This window comes from Penicillium subrubescens (genome assembly GCF_028828155.1).
Source record: "Penicillium subrubescens strain IBT 31985 chromosome Unknown utg000004l_segment0_segment0, whole genome shotgun sequence".
Lineage (NCBI taxonomy): Eukaryota > Fungi > Ascomycota > Eurotiomycetes > Eurotiales > Aspergillaceae > Penicillium > Penicillium subrubescens.
Genome location: NW_026643154.1, coordinates 3,281,387 through 3,301,890, shown reverse-complemented (window position 1 = coordinate 3,301,890; position 20,504 = coordinate 3,281,387). Strand labels below are relative to the sequence as shown.

The window sequence follows — 20,504 nt, the reverse complement described above, 5'->3', positions numbered from 1 at the left end:
CAAAATGCACCGGCGGAAACAAATAGAAGAAAGAGTGCCCAAGCTGAAACCCGCAGTTAGGATCGTCTGGAAGCTGCTTGTAGCCTCAAGGATTCTTGATCTGTCCAGAACAAAGTCCCTGAGCAAGTTGTGCAGCAGTCTTATCCTCCGACTCCTCGACACACTTGACAACCATGTCGTAAAGCTCATCGATGGAGTCTTCCCAGCTCGGCACCTTCAAATCTTTCAAGAAGATATGCCACTTTTCCATGGCTGACTTGAAAGTCGTGTTGTACCAGAGAAGCCATCTCTGATAGTCGTTGTGATCCAAGTGTTGCAAGGCAACATTCTTCATCATGTTCAATGCCCGACAGTACTTCTTGTACTCGATAGCCTCGAACTTCTTCAGAGTTGCCACGTACATGACGACGTAGGCATCGTAGGCGCGCTGGTCAAGGCGGAATCCAAGTGCCGCGGCTGGGATTTTGGCCGCGGGGGCGAGGGTTGGATTCACCGGGTTTTTCTGTTCCTTCCACTCCTGGAGACGACGGATGGAAGCAGCGTGCATGTTGAAGTTTGGGCCGGACTTCTCGCGACACATGGCGTAGAGGTGCTGGGAGCGGAGGCTGTGGAAGAAGATGAGGCCTTGGATCACAGCATAGGCGCAGTTGGCAACATGCATGTGCATGGCGTAGAGTTGAGGGGGATACCGGACGGCGGTTGGGATGAAGTAGTCGTGGGAATTGTACGCATAGTCGACGATCGTCTTGGTGGCAGGCTCAAGGCTGGCAGCGAGCCTGAGCTGCAAGCGGGCAGCGGGATCCATCGTGGTGATGGGATACGTGGTGCTTTGGTTGGATGAAAGAGCAGGGACCAAAGCTGTGAAGGTGTGAAAGTGAAAGGAGAGGATGATCAGAACGGTCAGGATGGGGTCAGGAAGAGAAGAGAAGAGGATGAGAGAAAGATTGTGTGGATGTTTGATATGTGAAGACGCGGTCAACAGTCAACACAGCTCACCTTGGTCGAAGGCAATCCTGAGTGCCTGCCTATTTCGTAGCTTCTCAAGTTCGCATGAGATTGTGATGACATGTGAGGCGGTTCTACTTCGGTCTTAATTAGTGCTTTAATTAATAGAGAACTTGATCCAGGCTGCGAGACTTCTCAGTGACTTGCATTACCCATAGGTCATTCTGGTATCATTCAGCTGTGTGAGACTATTCTATTTTCAGTTCTTCACAGTGTTACCTAGCACCTTCCAACAAAGTGCTTGCTGGAATGTAGAGGCTGTATCAGGAGTGCTCCGTGGAGAGACATAGATCCTTTTGGCCGTTTCAACATAGTCCCAGTTCCAATCCCAACCGTACAATCCCAAAAGTATCCAAACCCCAAAAAGAAAGACCAAGAAAACCAACTTTGTCGATCAAGTATCAATCTTGTAGATGGCAGCTAGATTACTGAACACTGTTCTTTGTGTTAGCAGACAGATATTTGATGAAACATGGCTTGTGGGATCAACGCATACCGTTGAATGAGATGAACACCAGAAGCCGTTTCTACAACGCCGCTGACTTGACCGGGCTGGAGAGCAAAGGCAGCATCTTCAAACTCCTTTTGCATCTCCCCATGTCCAAAGAAGCCACTATAGAGTAAATGGTGAGTACACGCGCATGATCATTCAACGGGAGAATCAAAACATACAGGTCACCCTTCTTCCTGGCGCTGCTGCAATCAGACTCGGAGACGGCAATGTCACCCAGAGTTGCTTCTCCAGACTGGATACGCCGCTCATGACCTTTGAGGATCTCAATTGCTTCCTCCTTGGAGCGGGTAATCTCAGCCTCACGCCAGCTGCTAGGGCGACGGCTGTCACGGTGCTTCACGAGCAGGTGGCTACAGCGGATCTTTCCCTCTCCTTGTCCACCAACATCGTTGTGGGTCGTAGCAGAGTGATGAGTCGCCATGTACTCTTTAAGGGTTTCGGTATCCGTATCCGCAGGTGGTTCCCAACGCGACTCCTTGGTCGCGGGGTTGAAATAGTATGGTAGGTTCTTGGAGTTGGAGTGACGAACCTCCCAGCCAGCCGGAAGACCTGTGGCAGCCTAGATCCCGATTAGTTCTCAGCTCAAATGGAATAAGCACAATGAAAGCACCGACCATTGTGAAAGAATGAGTCAACAATAGGGAGAAATTGGTTTGAATGAGGAAGCTTAGTATCTTGGTAGACAAGTTATTGATTCAGTCTGGAGAAACAATTGCGGGGGGCAGGTGCAAACAGGACAAACTGATCGCCGCTAGAATCCATCGGAATAACAGGCACTGGCCGGTGCCTGCTTCTTCTGGCCGCACGTTTCCTGTTGGCTTTTTAGATCTCGCATCTTCTCTTTTCCTCTTCCTTCTTCACCTTCTCTCATCACCGCCCACCTACACGCTTCCACACAAGTCTACCACTACACACACTACACCCAACCTTCTCCAGGCTTCGATCAATCTCAATCGCAACTCGTCGCTCAAACCACCGACACCATGTCTGCCAGTCCAACTCCCTCTGGCGGTGCCGATACCAAGCCCGCTGATCAGATTCACTTCCGCTTCTGTCGCGAGTGGTAAGTCCTTTCATCCCATCTCTCGCTCATACTATATCTTGATCCGATCTAACCCTCTTCTATAGCTCCAACTTGCTCTACCCCAAGGAGGACCGCGCCACCAACCAGCTCATGTTCACCTGCCGCACCTGCCACGTCGGCGAGCCCGCTACCTCCCACTGCGTCTACCAGAACAAGCTCAACAGCCAGGTTGGAGATACTGCCGGTGTCACTCAGGATGTTGCCTCTGATCCCACGGTTTGTCTCCCTGAGCCCATCCTTGGCTTTTTCCTGAGCATTCCTGGCTTTTGCCTGTGCTGTGGCAATGAGATCACCTGTGAGACCTGCGGCCGCGCCTACTATGCGGTCCCCAAGGATTCTTACAATGGAGACATCAGCCCAGTCTCAGACACTTCCAGCCACGGGTCTATCACCGACCCTAACCAGCAGGCTTAGATCGTTTCATATTCGGCTGACTCTTTTCTTTCTTCACCATTTTGTAGCTTCCTCGAGCGAATAAGCTTTGTCCGAGCTGCGGTGAGAACGAAGCCGTCTTTTTCCAGTCCCAGCAGCGTTCTGCTGAGAGTGGAATGGTGAGTTCTCGATTCTCTTTCGATCCTGATCAAGACCCCAGTACTAAAATGTGGTTTCCAGAAACTCTACTACGTGTGCTGCGCCTGTGGCAATGTCTTCCTGTGATCTCCTTATTCTAACGATACGGCGCAATGTTTCCTACCGGATACCCTTTGATCCCTTTTGTGATTTGTTTTGCGGTCCTTGCATGTGAATGGAGTTTATTGAGTTTATTCGGGCGATCAGATAAAGGGAAATGGAAATTCGCGCAATTCAACACAAGTAACCTTCAGCTTTGGTATTGAGAAAAAGATATGTATATGGTACAAGATGATAATGCTTTCGAAGAACAACGCTTTCCCAAAAATATAATAGCACAGCCCAATTTCCCTAGGGTAGATGTTACACGTGCACTGGAGCCAGAGACAAAATCTTGGACCACTGCTTGCCGCGCAGTTCCTGTCCGACGACACCTGTAGAAGAAGAGAATGTCAGTATGCTGTAAACCCTCGTAGGAACCCAGCCAATCCACGCTGATGATGTTGGGCATTCCATCCTCGTCCTCGGGGAATAGGACCACTAACCGTTCATTCTCGTCCCAATAGGATCACCAGCCTTATTCACCAACACACAGGCATTATCTCCAAACCGAACAACAGTCCCATCATCCCGCTGCAACTCCTTCTTCACACGGACAACAACCGCATGCCGAATGTCTCCACGTCGAACCTTGTTCGCGAGCGCTGTGCCACTGGTTCCCTCCGATGTAGCGGCTCGCTGCTTCTGGACGACGACGACTATCCGGTCACCTACACAAACCCAACAAAATTAGCATGACTATTTCCTGCAGAAAGAGAGGGTGTGTGTGTGTTGGTTTCGGGCTGGACTGACCGATTGTCGCGGGCCGCTTCTTCTTCAGCACGTTGACGCACTCGACGACTGAGGCGCCTGAGTTGTCGATGCAGGTGAGTAATGTCTGCACAAGGGATTGTTAGTTGGGAGTGGCATTGAGCTTGTGGGTGTGGGTACTACCTTTAGTTGGATCATTGTGGGTGCATTGAGGGATTGAATATGTTCGTTATGCGCCGCTCGGGTCTGTATCACCACAATTTGTTCGGCGTGTCGGAGCCGTGGGCGGAGGGCGGAACGGGGCTTTCCCGGTTTGGAGAGTTTCTCCGAGGATGAATGGCGTTGCCTGGATCTATACAGTATCATGATATGACATTTAAGGTGTTTTGATTATTGTTGAATAAATATTTTAGATTTGATTATGATTCCTGTTATATGTAGTTATCTCGTTGAAAGAAACCACTTGTTGATGTCGAATGCAGAGGTGATTGTGAACCACGATATATACTAGCAACTAGGTATATACCAACATAGTTGCACACGCCAAGTCACGGTGTCTCTCGAGTTATGCTGTATCATGATAAGAAACCAAGAGAAATGCAGCTATGAAATGACCATTACTTGCCATTCCATACTTTTTAAATATTAACCCTAGATATGGATATATATGCATGGTAGAAGATTCTACCACTGTAGGGAAACGCAGAGTGTACAACTGTAGACAGGAAACCCACATGCGGCTGAGGGATGCCGCGTGGTCCTTGGTGTGTGGTATGTATATCTATGGGGACAAGACAGTGGCAAGAATAGTCTATATTCATTTATCCTGTAATTCGAGCAAATGAAAACTCTATCCGATTTTGAGATTGGAATATCATTCTTGAATTCATGGACAGTACGTACTATACTATAGACCCTAGCACAAGATCCTGCTCTAAAAAACGAACCAACTCATTGAGTATAGGAATCTCGCATATTATTGCACATATTACTAGAAAATTTCAACCGACAAAATAAAGTCTATCTCAATTCTCGGAGAATATATACTCAAGGAACCTTATACTCTTGTGAGAGTAGGACCCTTGCGGCAAGGCCACTCGGGAGATTGTTGTACGCGGCAACGCGCGGAGTTAGCGTTGATAGTCGCGTGTCAGGATGTTTACAGGTTACCAATTTGAGATATCAATGTCAAATAAATAAAAATAAAGGTACTACTTACTAGGCGAATCGTAATAAAAAAGAGCCAGAAAGTGGCAGTGCCTGGAGGGGGCCATAAGACAAAGAATTCAAGTGTAAAACCGGGCAACCACCGGAGCGGATGATGGTTCCTGGCTGAAAGTTCCCCCCTTTGGCCTCACCCGGACTCCAGCGCTGCCTTTCCAGCACCAATTGGCCTCGCGATTAACCTCGCGCCATGCTGTCTACATCACCTACCGTGTCGACATAGTTCTCTTTCTTTGTTCATTCCTTCAATCCATCCTTCGACCCACCCACCAGCAGCCCTCTTTTCTTTACGCTCTCCTCCCTTCCCTCGAGTCTCCGCAATCGGTCTCGTCTCGTGCGCAATCTGCCTCCTTCTCTCAAAACTTTGAAAGAACAAACCCCCTCACACTCCGAGTGCCTCCTCATACATGTGACTGCAACAATGCCGCCCAAAAAAGCACGCTCCAGCTCTCCTGCGACCGAACGCCGCGAGCGTCTGACCTTGGCCAAATTGGCCAGTTATGACGACGTCGCAACCGATGCGCTGGTCGATCACGTACGACTTCAGCTCACATTTGGAACCCAGAGCCACGATACTGACCACTTCTTTCTACAGGCCTACTTCTGGACCACCACACGCAAGAATCGCAACAAGTACGGCCCTGCCCGCGGCATCCACGATGACGACGTGGGCCACATCCTCCTCCACGATGTTGTCGTCGCAAAGGACATCCCTACGGCGGAGCGCAAACTGCTGGAATTGCCAGGCCTCCGAAAATACCAGGCAAATCTGCCCAGCCCTCGAGAGAAAGAATGGTTCCGTCGTCATCTCCGGAAGTACATCCAGATGTACCACCCGGACTGCCCTTTTGAAGTGACGACCACAAATCGCTACATTATCACACAACACGAGGCCGCTATATGCGCCCGCAAGTTTATCAAGGCTGGCCAGGAGATCAAATATCTCGCCGGTACCCTCGTCGCTATGACTAAAGAAGAGGAGATGGACTTGGGCCTCACCCGCAAGGATTTCAGTGTGGTCATGTCTAGCCGCCGTAAGACCCCCTCATTTTTCTTAGGGCCCGCTCGCTTTGCCAACCATGATTGCGACGCCAATGGTCGCCTGGTCACTCGCGGGACTGAGGGCATGTCGGTTATGGCTACTCGTGACATCCACGAAGGAGAAGAAATCACGGTCTCCTACGGCGAGGATTACTTTGGCATTGACAACTGTGAGTGTCTTTGCATGACCTGTGAACACTCGGTTCGGAACGGTTGGTCACCCCAGGTGGAGTCGGATGAGAACGACGAAGAAACTTCTCCCATTTTACTAGACGAGGATGGCCCTGGGGATCACAAATCGGGAAGCAAGAAGCGCCGACGTGATTCTGACCCGGACACGGAGGATCTCTCCTCGGTCTGCTCCACTCCAAACAAGCGAGCCAAGTTCCATCGCCAGACCTCGAAATTACGCGAAGAGATCTGCATGGCAGACCTTACCGCCCAGTCAACTACGACTCCCGAGTCCTACAATCCTCTGACTCCAGAGTCCGACCTCGACACTTCTGTCCTCCCTATTTCCGTTGCAGGTGACCGACAGGTCTCTAAACTGAGACAGGAGATCATTGTGACCGAAGGAGTCCAATCTCCACCTGAGACATTAGTGCCATCTACTCAGGAAACCAATCAAACCAATCAATCACAGAGCAAAACTGATATCGCGGTCATTGACACGGATGCAGTCACTCTCATTGATCCTACTACGATCACCAATCCCGCAGCCGATGGCCCGGCTGACTGTCACTCACCAAGCTCTACTGATGAATCCCGTCAATCATCGAGCTCAAGTCTCCCAACCTCCGTGGATGAGACTGGAATTAAAGTGAAGACGGAAGAGTCTGCGGAATCGAGCCGCCTCGACCCTTCCCAAGAAACTATAATAGGAGAGGGTCGTCCAGATACCCCCATCACAGGTCAGCCAGAAACACCCATCTCCCTCCCACGTAGCCCCACCCTCAGTGAAATCTTAGGCTTATCACACTCATTTGAACCAGACGATGCGCAAACCCTGGGTGAGAAGAAGCGAAAGCCTCGGCGCAAGCGAAACTGGGCTATCGTCGCCTCAGTTGAGACAGAAGTACCTGTCACTCGATCCCCAGGCGATTACACCAAGACCTCACGACTACTCGCCCAAAAGTACGATCGATGGGTCGACTGCCAAACCTGCGAGTCATGGTTCGTACAGTCCAACTCGTACCAGACCCGTCGCGAGTGTCCACGATGCGAGCGACACTCCAAAATCTACGGCTTCCAATGGCCGAAGACTGAGAAGGGCGCTGATCGCGAAGAGCGAGTCATGGATCACCGCACCATTCACCGATTTCTGTCTCCGGATTCCGAGGCGCGTGTCTCCCGTCGAGACCGGGGCATCAGCTTCGGCGTCACTCCTACCCCAGAGCTCTCGGATGCACGCACCGAGACGCCGACTAGTGATGCCAATGAGCCCCGTCGCAACACGCGTGCGAGTCGTCGGCGGACCCGGGACCTTCGAATGACGATGTAAAGTGAATGTCAGTCTAATCTTAATGGATCTACGAGGAAGAGGGTGTTTGGGTGTGTGCCTCGAGGAATGGGACCTTGTAACATTTATGCACATCATTGCACAGGGAATACGGTGTTGAAAGGGTTTTAGGTGCATGGAAGGACTTGTTTATTTGTTTCGGGATTTATAGGGATTTCTTGTATTTTGCAACGGGTGTTATGGATGTTATGGATCCTCCTCGGGACATAGGTCCTAAAGTTCAAGTAGACAGGACCACGGACATATCTGGAATGAATGAGATCGTCTACTATTGGAAACCAAGAAGATCTTCTACTGTCAATGATGATGCCATCTTCCTTTCATCCGGACGGATCTCGCCATCGGGATGATCGACACCGAAGAGTCACTCTCCGCATCTCCCCGCATCGTATCCCCGCGATCTCTGTGAAGAATAACTGCACCAATGACATGCCCGCAAAACAAAATCCTGATGCTTGGCCCTCGTCTACAGGAATGACTGGAGTAGACTCGCCAAGGACCATGCACCCTTTTCTCGGGCTTTTCTCTCGCGAGAATTGACTGGTCTCAAATGGGAACAGACTATATAGACCTCCTGCAAAGGACCTTGTCACCAAAGACCATCAGATCATCCACGTCTTGGAAGCTGGAGACTATACTCCAAGCGCATAATCATTCAAAATGCGGTTTCTCTCAACCATTCTCCTTGCTGCCTCATCCCTTGCTACGATAGCAAACGCCTACGAAAACCCCCTAATACACCTGGACTATGGCTCCTTCCAAGGCAAATACGACACAACCTACAACCTCTCATATTTCCGTAAAATCCCCTTCGCAGCACCTCCCACCGGCGAAAACCGATTTCGCGCTCCTCAACCACCTTTAAAAATTACAAATGGCACCTACGACACAGATCAGACATTCGATATGTGCGCCCAGCGCACCGTCAATGGCACGGAGGATTGTCTGTATCTCGGTCTTTTCGCTCGACCATGGGATACATCCAAGGATATCCGCCGACCGGTACTCGTCGTGTTCTACGGTGGCGCGTTTATCCAGGGTGATGCGGCGTTTACGATGCCGCCTTCTTCGTTCCCAGTGTTGAATGCGAGCACGTTGAATGATTATGTGGTTATTTATCCGAATTACCGACTCAATGCGTTTGGGTTCTTGCCTGGAAAGGCGATCAAGGAGTCTTCTACCTCGGATCTTAATCCCGGATTACTCGATCAGCAATACGTACTGAAATGGGTGCAGAATAATATTCACCATTTTGGCGGTGATGCTCGCAATGTTTCGATTTGGGGCCAATCAGCCGGTGCAGGATCCGTTGTTGCACAAGTGCTAGCCAACGGTCGAAATGGCAATCCGAAGCTCTTCTCAAAAGCTCTCGCAAGCTCTCCTTTCTGGCCGAAGACATATGCCTATAACGCCCCCAAGGCGGAAGCTATCTACAACCAACTCGCCAATTTAACCGGGTGTGTGGAAACCGGTAACTCGCACGAGGTCCTGTCCTGTTTGAAATCGGTCGATACCCAAAAAATCCGCGATGCAAGTCTCATCATCGACACAGAGAATACATGGACAACCAGCTCGTATACATGGGCCCCCGTCATCGACGGCGAGTTTCTAGCCGATACGCTGACCGAAGCCGTCAGCAGCGGCACATTGAACACAGAGTTTGTATGGGGTATGTATAATACGCACGAGGGACAGAATTTCGTGCCGTCAGGCTTGCAGAAGGACGTCACGACGAACGGGTACAATTCTTCGCTGGCGAGTTTCCACGACTGGGTTACCGGGTTTTTACCCGGATTATCGGCCAAGCAGATTGATCTTGTCGAGAATGTGTATTATCCTGTCAATGGGAGCACGGAGACGATTGTGGAGTATAATACGACGTATGTAAGGGCGGGATTGATTTATAGGGATGTTGTTCTTGCTTGTCCGGCTTATTGGGTTGCGGGGGATGCCCAGAGGAAGGGGTATGTTGGGGAGTATACGATTTCGCCGGCGACGCATGGGAGTGATACAATCTACGTAAATGATTCTCTTGGACTGGGTTGAAGATGACCTGGTCATTCTTGATAATGAGGCTAACCTGGAACAGTGGAATCGTATTAATGTGGTGCAAACGACGAATCCTGTCGTTTATCAGGGATATGCTGGTGCCTTTGCGAGCTTCTTCCAGACTGGGGATCCCAATGCGCATAAATTGACGAACTCCTCGGAGCCGGGTGTTCCAGTGCTGCAGAGGACTGGGGAGGAGTTTGTGATTGTGGATCATGGATTTGAGAATGTCAAGCTTGAACAGCTGAATAAGAGGTGCGAGTTTTGGAAAAGTCTAGGGAAGAAGATTCCAGTTTGAGGGAGCTGTATCCCTGAGGCTTGGATTCGAGCTTATAGCACTATTCATTCGTCCTTGAGCATGGAATTCAGCGGTCGTCCTTCCATTAACATAGCAAGGTAGAAATCCAGCTAGAAATACGACGCAAGAGATCTTCATTGTCTCAACCTTCCAGGTCGAATCAATGAACACAAACTCATGTAGACCATGGTGGAGGATCCAATGAACCAAATGCCATCTTGAATTGTACTCGTTCATCAATCAACTTAAACGGATTTTTAAGCGTCCCTGACTCCAGCTCCAGCACCATTGCCTTCATAAGCGCCTTTTCATAGTAGCATTCATCACTTCATTGTTGATTTTTATCGATCCTCCTCCAAAATTTGCTCGTTTCATCCTGCCCTTCTACCTCTCCGAAACCGGGGGGAGCCTTGAATCCCCTTGCTCTCTCACAGCAGCCACATTTCTTCGAGCAATGACCAACATCAAGTAATCGGTCTGCTCTCATCGGACGTTTAATACAACATCCGCAGCTTCGACCACAGCAGCCACCTTTGCCCGCACAGTCCTCGCGAAGAACCCGGTGAAGATACCACCTAGGGTTCGAGCGCCATAGATCGAACCCCCTGAAGAATGGACCGGGGCGAAAGCTTTCCCTAAATTCCCACGACATTCTCTCTGCGACCCAGTAATTCTTGCGTGCATGTTGAAGCTCTTGGTTTAATTTCTTGATTGTCGCATCGCTTCTGCTAGGAGTGTTCTCGCGTGCCTTCTTAATTTTGCTCTCTCTCGAAATTTCAGATTGGTAGAACTTCCGTATGTAGTGTTCGGCTTCTATAAGCTCAGCCAGACCTATGGCAAAATTCCCTCCAGAGGAATATCCGGCCATCATTCGAAAGGACTGGAGTGTACGTATGGCTCCAGCCTTTTCCAGAATGTCCTCGATTAAGTTGTTCTTGCCTGAAAGCGAGGTCATTTGGAAATTCAGAGTAGGTATGATGTAGAAGCTAGATTTCTGCGTGCATTTTGAATGGTCGCAAGTCGCGTCATTCATTTTAGGGAGGTATCTACTTCCGTTTCCCAATTAGGGTAATGTGACGAACGGAACCGCGCAACATCTTGTATAGACATCCTGCGGCCTACCTAGTTTGGCTTATCATTTCTGAACATCAATATAAGAGGAATCTGGGCTTGAAAACTCAAGATTAAGTAATCTAATCAAACCAGACTAATGTTTACTAGCCTCTCTATCTATCCTTTCGATCAGTTCCTGCACCTACCTATTCCAGACTAGCGTCAGACTCATCGCACCTGAAGCAGTCAGCCCCCCACGCAACCTCATTTAGACCTCAACAAACACATCTCTCCTTCTTCCCAAGATTTTCACAAGATGAATCCAGCAAGCAGGGCCCTGCGCCTACCCCTCAGACTGTCAAGACAGCAAGTATGGACGCGACCACAAACACAACCTACACTTTGCGCCCGTGTGGCTCATCTTTCACTTCGATCTCGACAATATCGGCCTCCACATTCTCTCTCCTCAGCCTTCTCAACACATGCCATCCGTATGGAGAAGGCAAAAAGCCAAAATACTCCTGACGATGACGCTTGGAAACCGTTCGCCATGACCTTTGAGTCTATTGGGGTTCGCGAAAACACGAAAAAGATAATCATTGCTCTTGCATTTGTTACCGCTATAATGGAGCTTATTGCTTGGGGCGAGACCATTTGGACTTGGTGGAAGGGGGAAGAGGGTGATAAGCTTGAGTGAAAGGGAAGGAATGTGATCTATGAGCATGGAATTATGGATCTTCGATGAAGGGCTACCGGGACGCCGTTGTAACGGGAATATCTCTCCTTTTTCTTACATGAATCAACTCTCAATACTTTCAAGTGCTATTCCTGTCATAAGTATGTCTGCCATCGGCTTGTGACGGAACCATGCTGACCCCAAATGATAGCATATTATCATTCAGATGTGGTCGAGGAGACATACCGTTCCGGTCGTAGGCTCCACGTGAATATCCTAAAGGGCGGCTAGGTGAACCCAGTGATCACTTAAAGATGGTATTTGCTTAATTTCGGATTAATCCCGATCTTGTGGGGTATATGCGGCAAGTCTGAGCTCTTACATACACCTCTACGCTCTCACTACGTAGTAAGGCTTCCTGATCTCTCCACAGCAAAGGCGGGGCAATTCCTGATCCTCTCACGGCCCAGGGCTCGCGTGGAAGCCACAAAGATGACTCAGCGGAAGTGGAAGCTTTTTCCACTTAGCCTCTTCCGGATCGACATCACCCCGCTGATCGAACTATCAGAATGTGGACTCGAAAGCGGTTCACCGATTGATCGAGGGATTACTAGCCTGTGGTTTTGCGGGGGTGCTAATCTGTCACCATCAAGGGTAGATCGAAAGGACAAATGGCATCTATCTGATCTATCTGAAGACCCTATACATCAATTCATATAACGACCTAATAACATGAGTCGAGACCAGGACAGATGCAGCAACGAAGTATAGAAACACATTGAACAATTTGCATGGAATTATTTAAAACATCATTGAAGTGGATGCATGATAGCCAGCTTCCCAAAACCTCGGCCTTTATCAGCCAGAATCTTCAACTCCACGAGCGCATCCTCCGCTCGCCCTTTGAATACATCGACCGAGACAAGTCGAAACTGGGATCCATAGTTGTTAACTGCCCATTGAAGAGCATTCAGTGCACGTTGATGGTCCTCCTTCCGTGCTGGAATTGTTATTCGATGAGGAACGCCCGGAATCCTCAATGTGACATCTTCATCGGTCACCGCCAAAGGCATCAGAAAACGACGGTCCTTTTGAACCACAACAGAGACTAAGATAGCATCATCTGAGGCACAAGAAGCCACCATCTGTGCTGATCCTACCCCACTTGGACTTCCCACGGTATCGAAGGCGTATGGGACTCCGTCAAAATCCCAGTTCTTCAACACTGCTTTGATATCCTCAATCACAGAAGGGGACTTGTAATCAAAACAATAAGTGGCACCAAGTTCTGATAAAAGAGCATGTCGTTCTGACGAGGCTGAGACGAGAATAGGGAAGACCCCACTAGCCTTTGCAAGTTGAATAGCGCATATTCCCACACTAGTGGATGCACCCCAAATCAAAAGCGGTTTGCCAGTGATGTTGCCAGGAAGCCCCTGTGTTGATTTGCCAGGCAGAGGAAGTTTGAACAAGTTGTACAGTGCATCCGCTGCCGTCATCGCAACCACTTTCAAACATGCAGCATGATCCGGAGGGAGATTCTCAGGAACCACAAATGCCATCTTTTCAGGACAGACCAAGTAGCTCTGATGCGTGCCGTACTTGGCCGGTCGACCTATTCCTGTTGGAGTATATCCGGCCACGCTATCTCCAACGTGAAAAGCTGATCCTGAGGGAGCCTTGATCACTTTGCCGAAGAAGTCGTAGCCAAGTCGTGTAGGATATATGCCAAGGTGAGTTGAATGCTTGATGTCTGCCGGGTTCGCTCCAGAGTAAAGAGTTTCAATGAGCAATTCGTCATCGCCTGGTGTGGGTATGTTCTCATCTCGAAAAACGCCAAAGGTCAAATTTTCATCAACATTTAAACCGACGTTGTAAAGCTTGGTAGCCATTGTTGAGGCTCAATGCGTGGAAAAAGATACCCTGACGGCAGAGCAGTGAATAGAGATGTATGAAACCGGGTATGAAAATAGACAAAATGTGATTTTTTGGACGAACAGAGAAAGAGAAACCCCAAAACCATCATTTATATTTCAGGAACCTTGCGGTAAAGTTTCCTTTCTGGCAATTTGTGGCCACTCCAAGTTCTCTAACTAGAGCTTCGTCCCAGCACCCCGCCAAACGACCCCACCAGCTACAGTTAAAAGTTCCGCTGACTACAACATTGCAACATAGTTAGCTCCCTGAGAATAAAGTAGGTTTCCATTTCCCCTCTCAATGAAACAATGTAAACTGAGAAGCCTCGGCCTAATGAATAGATCTGCCGTCAATTCCTACCGACCGGAATATCCGAGCATAGAGAAAGCTGTATAAATCCGAACCTGTTTCCATCCAGAGCGATATCCCCATTCCTCCTCACTCTAGCATGTCCTGAAACTCAACATCAACAAGATGACCACAATTCCCGTTCAAGAAAAGCTCAAACAGCAATTCCCAGACCTGGTGTATACACCCCTTCTTGCTCCTGGTAAACATCCAGTTTTTACTTACAACGGTTTCCATCCCGGGAAAATTGATCAACTACCCCGTGGCCATGTCAAAGAACCAGGATACCAAGCTTTCTCTGTTGATGTGACGTGGGAGCATGATCGGGCAATTCCCATGAGAGATGGCGTCACCATCTACGGTGATGTTTTTCGACCATCGAACGAAGAGAATAAGGTTCCTGCGATCATTCCATGGAGTCCCTACGGAAAGGTCGGAAGTGGTGCTCAAGACTATGATCGTATGGGTCCTTGGCGTATGGGGATTCCGTACCAACACTTGAGTGGATATGAAACCTTTGAGGTATCTTTACTTGTATCGAAATCGGGGTATTTCTGACAATCAATTAGGGTCCTAACCCAGCGGACTGGTGTGCCAGAGGTTATGCTGTTGTTGATATTGATGCTCGGGGTTGTGCACATTCGGAGGGAGATATTGCTTTCTGGGGCGAGCAGGTATTTATTGATGGTTATTCTATACTAGGTGTGGACGCTAATGCAGTCTAATAGGAAGCTACCGACATCTACGACTCTATCACATGGGTAGCTAAGCAGCCCTGGTGCAACGGGTCTGTGGTCATGATGTGAGTTCTTTGGTGGCGACGAAGTCGACCGAGAAAAATATACTAACAAGATGATATAGGGGAAATTCTTGGCTTGCAATTTCGCAGATCAATTTTGCCTCTCGATTCACTCACCCAAATCTCAAAGCAATTGCTCCATGGGAGTGCATGACCGACCCATATGCACATAATTTGATAAGAGGGGGAATTCCCAACGCAGGATTTAGCGAGTTTATCACGCGTGGATTTGCAGGTATGCTATCCAATCTTACCATGAGGAAGCAAGTAGCTAAAACGATTGCGTGATCTTATAAGGCTTTGAAAATATCGAAAATATCGGTGCCATGGTGCGGCAACGCCTACTCTTTGATGACTATTGGGACGCCAAAAAGATCAAACCGGAGAATATCCACAACATTCCAATGTATCTGACAGCTTCCTACTCTACCGGCCTTCACTGCGAAGGTTCATTCCATACCTTCGAAACTGCTCAGACCTCCCGCAAATGGTTTCGAGTTCATGCATCCCAGGAATGGCACGATTTGTATCGACCAGAAGCCATGGATGATTTGCAGCGCTTCTATGACTTTTACGCTAAAGGACTTCAAAATGGGTGGGAAACTGAAATGCCCAGAGTTAGACTTACTCTTATTGGGTACGATGGGAGCTATGCGAAGACAGTAGAGGAGCGTCCTGAGAAGCAATGGCCGCCTGCGTCTCAACATAGCGTTCGGTACTATCTGGATGCAAGCAACAAGGCTTTGGTTTCTGCACAGCCTGCTGTATCCAGTTTCGTTGCACACGAGAGTCATTCACTGAGCGATTGTTCGGTAAGTCCTATACACTTCAGCAACTTAGTTCAACATCACTAACAGCACCTTCCCCCCAGGACTTTGTTTTACATTTCGATAAGTACACAGAGCTCTGTGGCCGTCCCTTTGTAAAACTATACATGTCCTGCAACTCGTCCGACGAAATGGACGTGGTGGTGCAAATTCGCAAAGTCTCTGCATCAGGCAAGCTCCTCGAATCCCTGAACTGGTCACCAATGCCGAAGCCCCAACCAGAAGTCCCCGATGTCAATATCGCCAAACATCTCGGGCAGCAAGGAATGCTTCGAGCATCTCACCATGTCAGTCTCCGTCCTCGACAGAACGATGATGAGTTCCCGGTGTATGACCATGATCGACGGGAGCCTATTCCTGTTGATGCGGTTGTTCCGTTGCTCATTCCCATATGGCCGGTTGGAATGGTATTCGAGGCTGGAGAGGGATTGGTACTTCGTGTGTCTGGGCATGATATGTCGCTACCAGAGGTAGAGATGATGAGGTTGAAGGAACCAGTGGATGAAAATCGGGGGAAGCACACGATCTATACGGGTGGTGACTATGCTAGCTGCTTGGTTCTTCCATTTATTTGATTGAGATGTGATAATTTCAAGCAATAAAATTCAATTTGGATAGCGTCTTACTTTTTAATCACAAAAATTTTACTTCTAGGCGTAAAGCCAAGGAATTTTGTACAATAATCATGTTGGGACGATCGTGTCCCACCATAGAGCCTCACTGACCCGCTTTACGGCACCAGGCGGATGAGGCGTCGTCCGTATAAGGGATATCGGAGATTTTTAGACAGGAATTAGATTATTTTGATTCTGTGGCTATTAGCTGGGGATGAAAAAGAACAACGAATATTTAGCGATCAATTTCTGAATTGCAATTGTCGTTTCTCAAGTAGAGCTTCGACTCATACAGTAGAATGATTAGAACGAGTTCCAACTCGCGTGGAAGCAATTGAAGCTCCCAGATACATAAGTTCCAGCTATGATGAATTCAATCTATCAATATCCACACTGATAGCTGTTCCTTGACCGTAAATATGCAATTATGTAAGAGCAATGGTAATTTCTTGTAGCAAAACCAAAAGTCCCTCCACCTTTGCCCATGACGTCAACACCCCTCCTTTGGTGGCCAACGGATTTCCATCCGGTTTCGCTGCTCTTGACTGGTTTCAAAGGCAGAAGAAACTTCTTTCCCCTGAAATAATCAACTCTTCCTCTTGAAGAGTCCCTCTCAATCCATCGAATCCTATCTACTACTCACCACCATCATGAGCGGCAACAAATTCCCCGTCGATCTCAAGCAGTTCAAGCAACTGAAACTTGACCCCAAGAGTAACACCCTCACTGCTGACCAGAAGAGCGATCTCCAGCATAACATCAACATCTTCCGTGATGCCATCATTGCTTTCACCGCGACCGGTGCTGCTCGAGGCGTGTCGGGCCACACCGGTGGCCCCTTCGACACAGCCCCGGAAGTCTGCATTCTACTTGCCATGATCAATGCGAACCCCAATGGCTTTGTCGACGCACTTTACGATGAGGCCGGCCACCGTGTCGCCACACAGTATCTTCTAGCTGCCATGGACGGCAAGATTGACCCTGAACACCTCCTCAACTACCGCGATGCCAACTCGAAACTCCCCGGTCACCCCGAGCTGGGCCTCACGCCCGGCATCAAGTTCAGCTCCGGTCGTCTGGGACACATGTGGGGAATGGTCAACGGTATTGCGATGGCCAACAACAATAAGAATGTCCTGATGCTGGGCTCTGATGGTTCGCAGCAGGAAGGAAATGACGCTGAGGCTGCGCGTATTGCGGTCGCCCGCAACCTCAACGTCAAGCTGTTCATTGATAACAACGATGTCACAATTGCTGGTCACCCTTCCCAGTATCTGAAGGGTTATGATATTGCTAAGACCCTTGAGGGTCACGGCTTGCACGTTGTTCGCGCAGAGGGCGAGAATCTGGACTCTCTGTACCCGGCGGTCGCCGAAGTCATCAACCACAAGGGCCCTGCTGCGGTTGTCATCAACCGAAAAATGGCAGCTGGTATCGAGGGAATTGAAGGTGAAACTCACGCACACGACGTTATCACTGTCGATATCGCCCGCAAGTACCTCACAAAGCGGGGATACAGCAAGGAGCAGCTTGCTTTCTACGATGACATTAAGGCCCGATCCAATCCCCACCAGTACGAAGGTTCCACCAAGGATAAGGGTGCCAACCGTGTCATCTTCGGCGAGGCTGTCAACTCAATTCTTGATGGCCTTAGCAAAGAAGAAGCGGCTCGCCGTGTCATGGTGATTGACTCGGATCTCGCTGGTTCTACCGGCCTGAAAGCCATTGGGGCTCAGCACCCGGAGGTCTTCATCCCCTCTGGTGTCATGGAGCGTGGCAACTTCTCAGCAGCTGCCGGTTTCGGCTTTGGCAGCAATGGCGAGCGTCAAGGTGTTTTTTCCACTTTCTCTGCTTTCCTGGAGATGTGTGTTTCCGAGATTACCATGGCCCGTCTGAACAACTGCACCGTTCTCTCCCACTTCTCGCACAGCGGTGTTGACGAGATGGCGGACAACACCTGTCACTTTGGCCTGAACCACTTCTTTGCCGATAATGGCCTCATGGATGCCGAGACGACTTCGCTGTACTTCCCTGCTGACGGCGAGCAGATGAAGGCCGTCGTGAGCAAGGTCTTCTGGGACCAGGGCATGCGATTCATCTTCTCCACTCGCGCCAAGGTGCCTTATATCCTGAAGGAGGGCACTGACCAGAAGCTCTATGGCGAGGGCTACAAGTTTGTGCCTGGTAAAGAAGAAGTCATCCGCAAGGGTACCGCCGGCTATATCGTCACCTATGGTGATATGGTCTACCGATCGCTCGATGCCGTTGAGCGTCTGCGCAGAGACGGTCTTGATGTCGGTTTGATCAACAAGCCGACCCTAAACGTCGTCGACGAGGATGCTATCCGTATCTACGGCTCTACTCCATTTGTCCTTGTCGTTGAATCTATCGCTCAGAAGACTGGTCTCGGCTCTCGCCTCGGCTCCCAGCTTCTGGAGCGCAAGCTCACGCCCAAGTACAAGACCATGGGCGCTGTTAAGGAGGGCTGTGGCGGTCTTTACGAGCAGATCAACGCCCAAGGTCTCGGCCCCGACGATATCGTCGCTGCTGTGAAGGAAGTTGCCGGAAAATAGATTATTGAAAGAAATGGCTTTTGCACATTCAATATGCGATGTTGTATCTTTTACTCCCTGCCATTCCGAAACGGAAAATAGCAGTGGCTCAATATTATGATGAAATGTCAATCTTGCTCAATTTGGTACAACTCATGAATCCTTATACCCATCAATTAATTAACCAAAAAATAAATCTACCTACTACTCACGATCATCCGGATGAAAAACCAACGCCCTCACCTCAATACTCTCCCTCCCAGACTCACCCTCTGTCTCAGGATTCACAAACGCCGTATGCGGCACACGCCGAGCCCTCCCATCCGTCTTCGAATCAAAACATTTAATCAATGTCACCAAATCAGGAGTCTGTCCATAGCGATAATACCACTTGATATTCGGATCGGGCTTCACACCATAAGTCTCACCCGCCCGGTCCGGATAGATCAGTCCGATGGGAATCAGATCGCTGTCCGGGACGGTATGTGCGTCAGCGACTGCGAGGGGATCTTTCAGAATCGTCTTGATAGGTCGCCAGACGTTGATGATCTGGTATCTCCCTTTCAGGAGTTCGGGTGCCTCGTCAGGGAGGTGGTGGGAGACTCGGTTCTTGGATGCGGAGTAGGATTGATCGATGTGTACGCGCTGGACAGGTCCGCGGAGGGTATTTGGAGGTGAACCGTCCTTTGCTGGACGGCGGATAGTATGGTCGAAGATGAAGATTTTGGAAGCACCCGTACTGTATGTATGTATGAGTCAGAATTGTGATCGAACAGAATGAAGGGATTTTAGAGTGACAATCCACCTAACAGCGGAACACGTACGCATCCTTCAACAACTGCTCTGTCTCGGGGTAATATTCCCTCTTAATCTTCTCGTCGTCAATGAAGTCAATCTCCTTGCTCTTGTGATAGTAAAGCTGGAACCCATGGCTATCCAGGGAATAGTCTAGCTCGTGGCCACTGATATCGTGAACAGTAGTTGCGACTTGAACAGTCGGCTTCTCGTATGTCTCGGGCTTACCCACATAGCTCGGACTAGGTGGAGATCCATCTTCGTTCTCCTTGAGGAAGTTGAGAGTCGTTTGGACGTGATGAGGCTTGTCGGAAACCAAGACTGATGGCTTCTGTGCCAGATTGGGGCCGAGCCCGGTAGATGATTGAACGGCTGCTGCTGCCATAGTGATGACTGAGATGATACTCGTTGAATTAAATTAGATTGTCTGTAAGCTATCTCTGGCATAGGCGATCGTGAGAATTCATTGTTGTGGTTTTATAGTTCGCTCGTGCGGGGTGAATGCTTCCATTTGTCAGAGCAGCACGCAATATTGGTCTGACATGAAGAAATGCTGATAAATTGGCTGTCGTACGTTTTGAGATCGAGCAGATGACACGTACAACATCCATGTGATACTGGTTTATATCGCGGATTTCAATTATTAATTGGCTGCCGATGATGGCATCTTGTACGACATCTATGAGTGATTCGTAATCAATTGAGGGTAGGTGATGCCCGATTGCACGTTGCAGCACGACATCCCAATTTTGACGAAGACACTACAATGTAGTCAGGTAACTGCAGCCCTTTTGTCTATTTTGAAAGAT

The 20,504-nt window shown here is 49.2% G+C and overlaps 10 protein-coding genes across 10 annotated transcripts; 5 read left to right on the top strand and 5 right to left on the bottom strand.

The window, feature by feature from the left end:
* Window positions 1-85: 85 nt before the first annotated feature.
* N7473_006227 (uncharacterized protein) lies at window positions 86-805 on the bottom strand (the record flags this gene model as incomplete). Its single annotated transcript, XM_057152167.1, has 1 exon — window positions 86-805. The coding sequence occupies one exon, from the start codon at window positions 803-805 to the stop codon at window positions 86-88; it is 720 nt and encodes a 239-aa protein (XP_057009972.1).
* Window positions 806-1,126: 321 nt separating this feature from the next.
* pin1 (peptidylprolyl isomerase ESS1) lies at window positions 1,127-2,215 on the bottom strand. Its single transcript, XM_057152166.1, has 4 exons — window positions 2,134-2,215; window positions 1,678-2,078; window positions 1,502-1,618; window positions 1,127-1,440 (listed from the first exon to the last, which is right to left on the bottom strand). The coding sequence occupies exons 1-4, from the start codon at window positions 2,134-2,136 to the stop codon at window positions 1,431-1,433; spliced, it is 531 nt and encodes a 176-aa protein (XP_057009971.1). The 5' UTR covers window positions 2,137-2,215; the 3' UTR covers window positions 1,127-1,430.
* Window positions 2,216-2,502: 287 nt separating this feature from the next.
* N7473_006225 (DNA-directed RNA polymerase II core subunit RPB9) lies at window positions 2,503-3,260 on the top strand (the record flags this gene model as incomplete). Its single annotated transcript, XM_057152165.1, has 4 exons — window positions 2,503-2,582; window positions 2,648-2,819; window positions 3,065-3,154; window positions 3,216-3,260. The coding sequence occupies 4 exons, from the start codon at window positions 2,503-2,505 to the stop codon at window positions 3,258-3,260; spliced, it is 387 nt and encodes a 128-aa protein (XP_057009970.1).
* A 276-nt stretch (window positions 3,261-3,536) lies between these two features.
* Window positions 3,537-4,181, bottom strand: N7473_006224 (mitochondrial 54S ribosomal protein uL14m; the record flags this gene model as incomplete). The annotated part of the gene is made up of 4 exons (XM_057152164.1): window positions 3,537-3,607; window positions 3,719-3,943; window positions 4,026-4,110; window positions 4,167-4,181. 4 exons carry the CDS (start codon window positions 4,179-4,181, stop codon window positions 3,537-3,539), a joined length of 396 nt encoding a protein of 131 aa, XP_057009969.1.
* Window positions 4,182-5,628: 1,447 nt separating this feature from the next.
* N7473_006223 (SET domain-containing protein) lies at window positions 5,629-7,749 on the top strand (the record flags this gene model as incomplete). Its single annotated transcript, XM_057152163.1, has 3 exons — window positions 5,629-5,742; window positions 5,803-7,159; window positions 7,241-7,749. The coding sequence occupies 3 exons, from the start codon at window positions 5,629-5,631 to the stop codon at window positions 7,747-7,749; spliced, it is 1,980 nt and encodes a 659-aa protein (XP_057009968.1).
* A 678-nt stretch (window positions 7,750-8,427) lies between these two features.
* N7473_006222 (putative carboxylesterase) lies at window positions 8,428-10,114 on the top strand (the record flags this gene model as incomplete). The annotated part of the gene is made up of 2 exons (XM_057152162.1): window positions 8,428-9,786; window positions 9,857-10,114. The coding sequence occupies 2 exons, from the start codon at window positions 8,428-8,430 to the stop codon at window positions 10,112-10,114; spliced, it is 1,617 nt and encodes a 538-aa protein (XP_057009967.1).
* A 2,538-nt stretch (window positions 10,115-12,652) lies between these two features.
* On the bottom strand, window positions 12,653-13,735 carry N7473_006221 (zinc-binding alcohol dehydrogenase family protein; the record flags this gene model as incomplete). Its single annotated transcript, XM_057152161.1, has 1 exon — window positions 12,653-13,735. One exon carries the CDS (start codon window positions 13,733-13,735, stop codon window positions 12,653-12,655), a length of 1,083 nt encoding a protein of 360 aa, XP_057009966.1.
* Window positions 13,736-14,234: 499 nt separating this feature from the next.
* Window positions 14,235-16,309, top strand: N7473_006220 (uncharacterized protein; the record flags this gene model as incomplete). Its single annotated transcript, XM_057152160.1, has 6 exons — window positions 14,235-14,630; window positions 14,678-14,782; window positions 14,837-14,910; window positions 14,970-15,142; window positions 15,205-15,719; window positions 15,779-16,309. The coding sequence occupies 6 exons, from the start codon at window positions 14,235-14,237 to the stop codon at window positions 16,307-16,309; spliced, it is 1,794 nt and encodes a 597-aa protein (XP_057009965.1).
* Window positions 16,310-16,998: 689 nt separating this feature from the next.
* On the top strand, window positions 16,999-18,921 carry N7473_006219 (uncharacterized protein; the record flags this gene model as incomplete). Its single annotated transcript, XM_057152159.1, has 1 exon — window positions 16,999-18,921. One exon carries the CDS (start codon window positions 16,999-17,001, stop codon window positions 18,919-18,921), a length of 1,923 nt encoding a protein of 640 aa, XP_057009964.1.
* Window positions 18,922-19,104: 183 nt separating this feature from the next.
* Window positions 19,105-20,080, bottom strand: N7473_006218 (uncharacterized protein; the record flags this gene model as incomplete). Its single annotated transcript, XM_057152158.1, has 2 exons — window positions 19,105-19,639; window positions 19,725-20,080. 2 exons carry the CDS (start codon window positions 20,078-20,080, stop codon window positions 19,105-19,107), a joined length of 891 nt encoding a protein of 296 aa, XP_057009963.1.
* Between the last annotated feature and the right edge of the window lie 424 nt (window positions 20,081-20,504).

What these genes read in the sequence shown, in the direction of transcription:
- pin1 (XM_057152166.1), bottom strand. An exon ending in GCCAGGAAGAAGGGTGACCT is followed by an intron (nt 1,619 to 1,677) that starts GTATGTTTTGAT and finishes TTTACTCTATAG; the next exon opens with TGGCTTCTTTGGACATGGGG.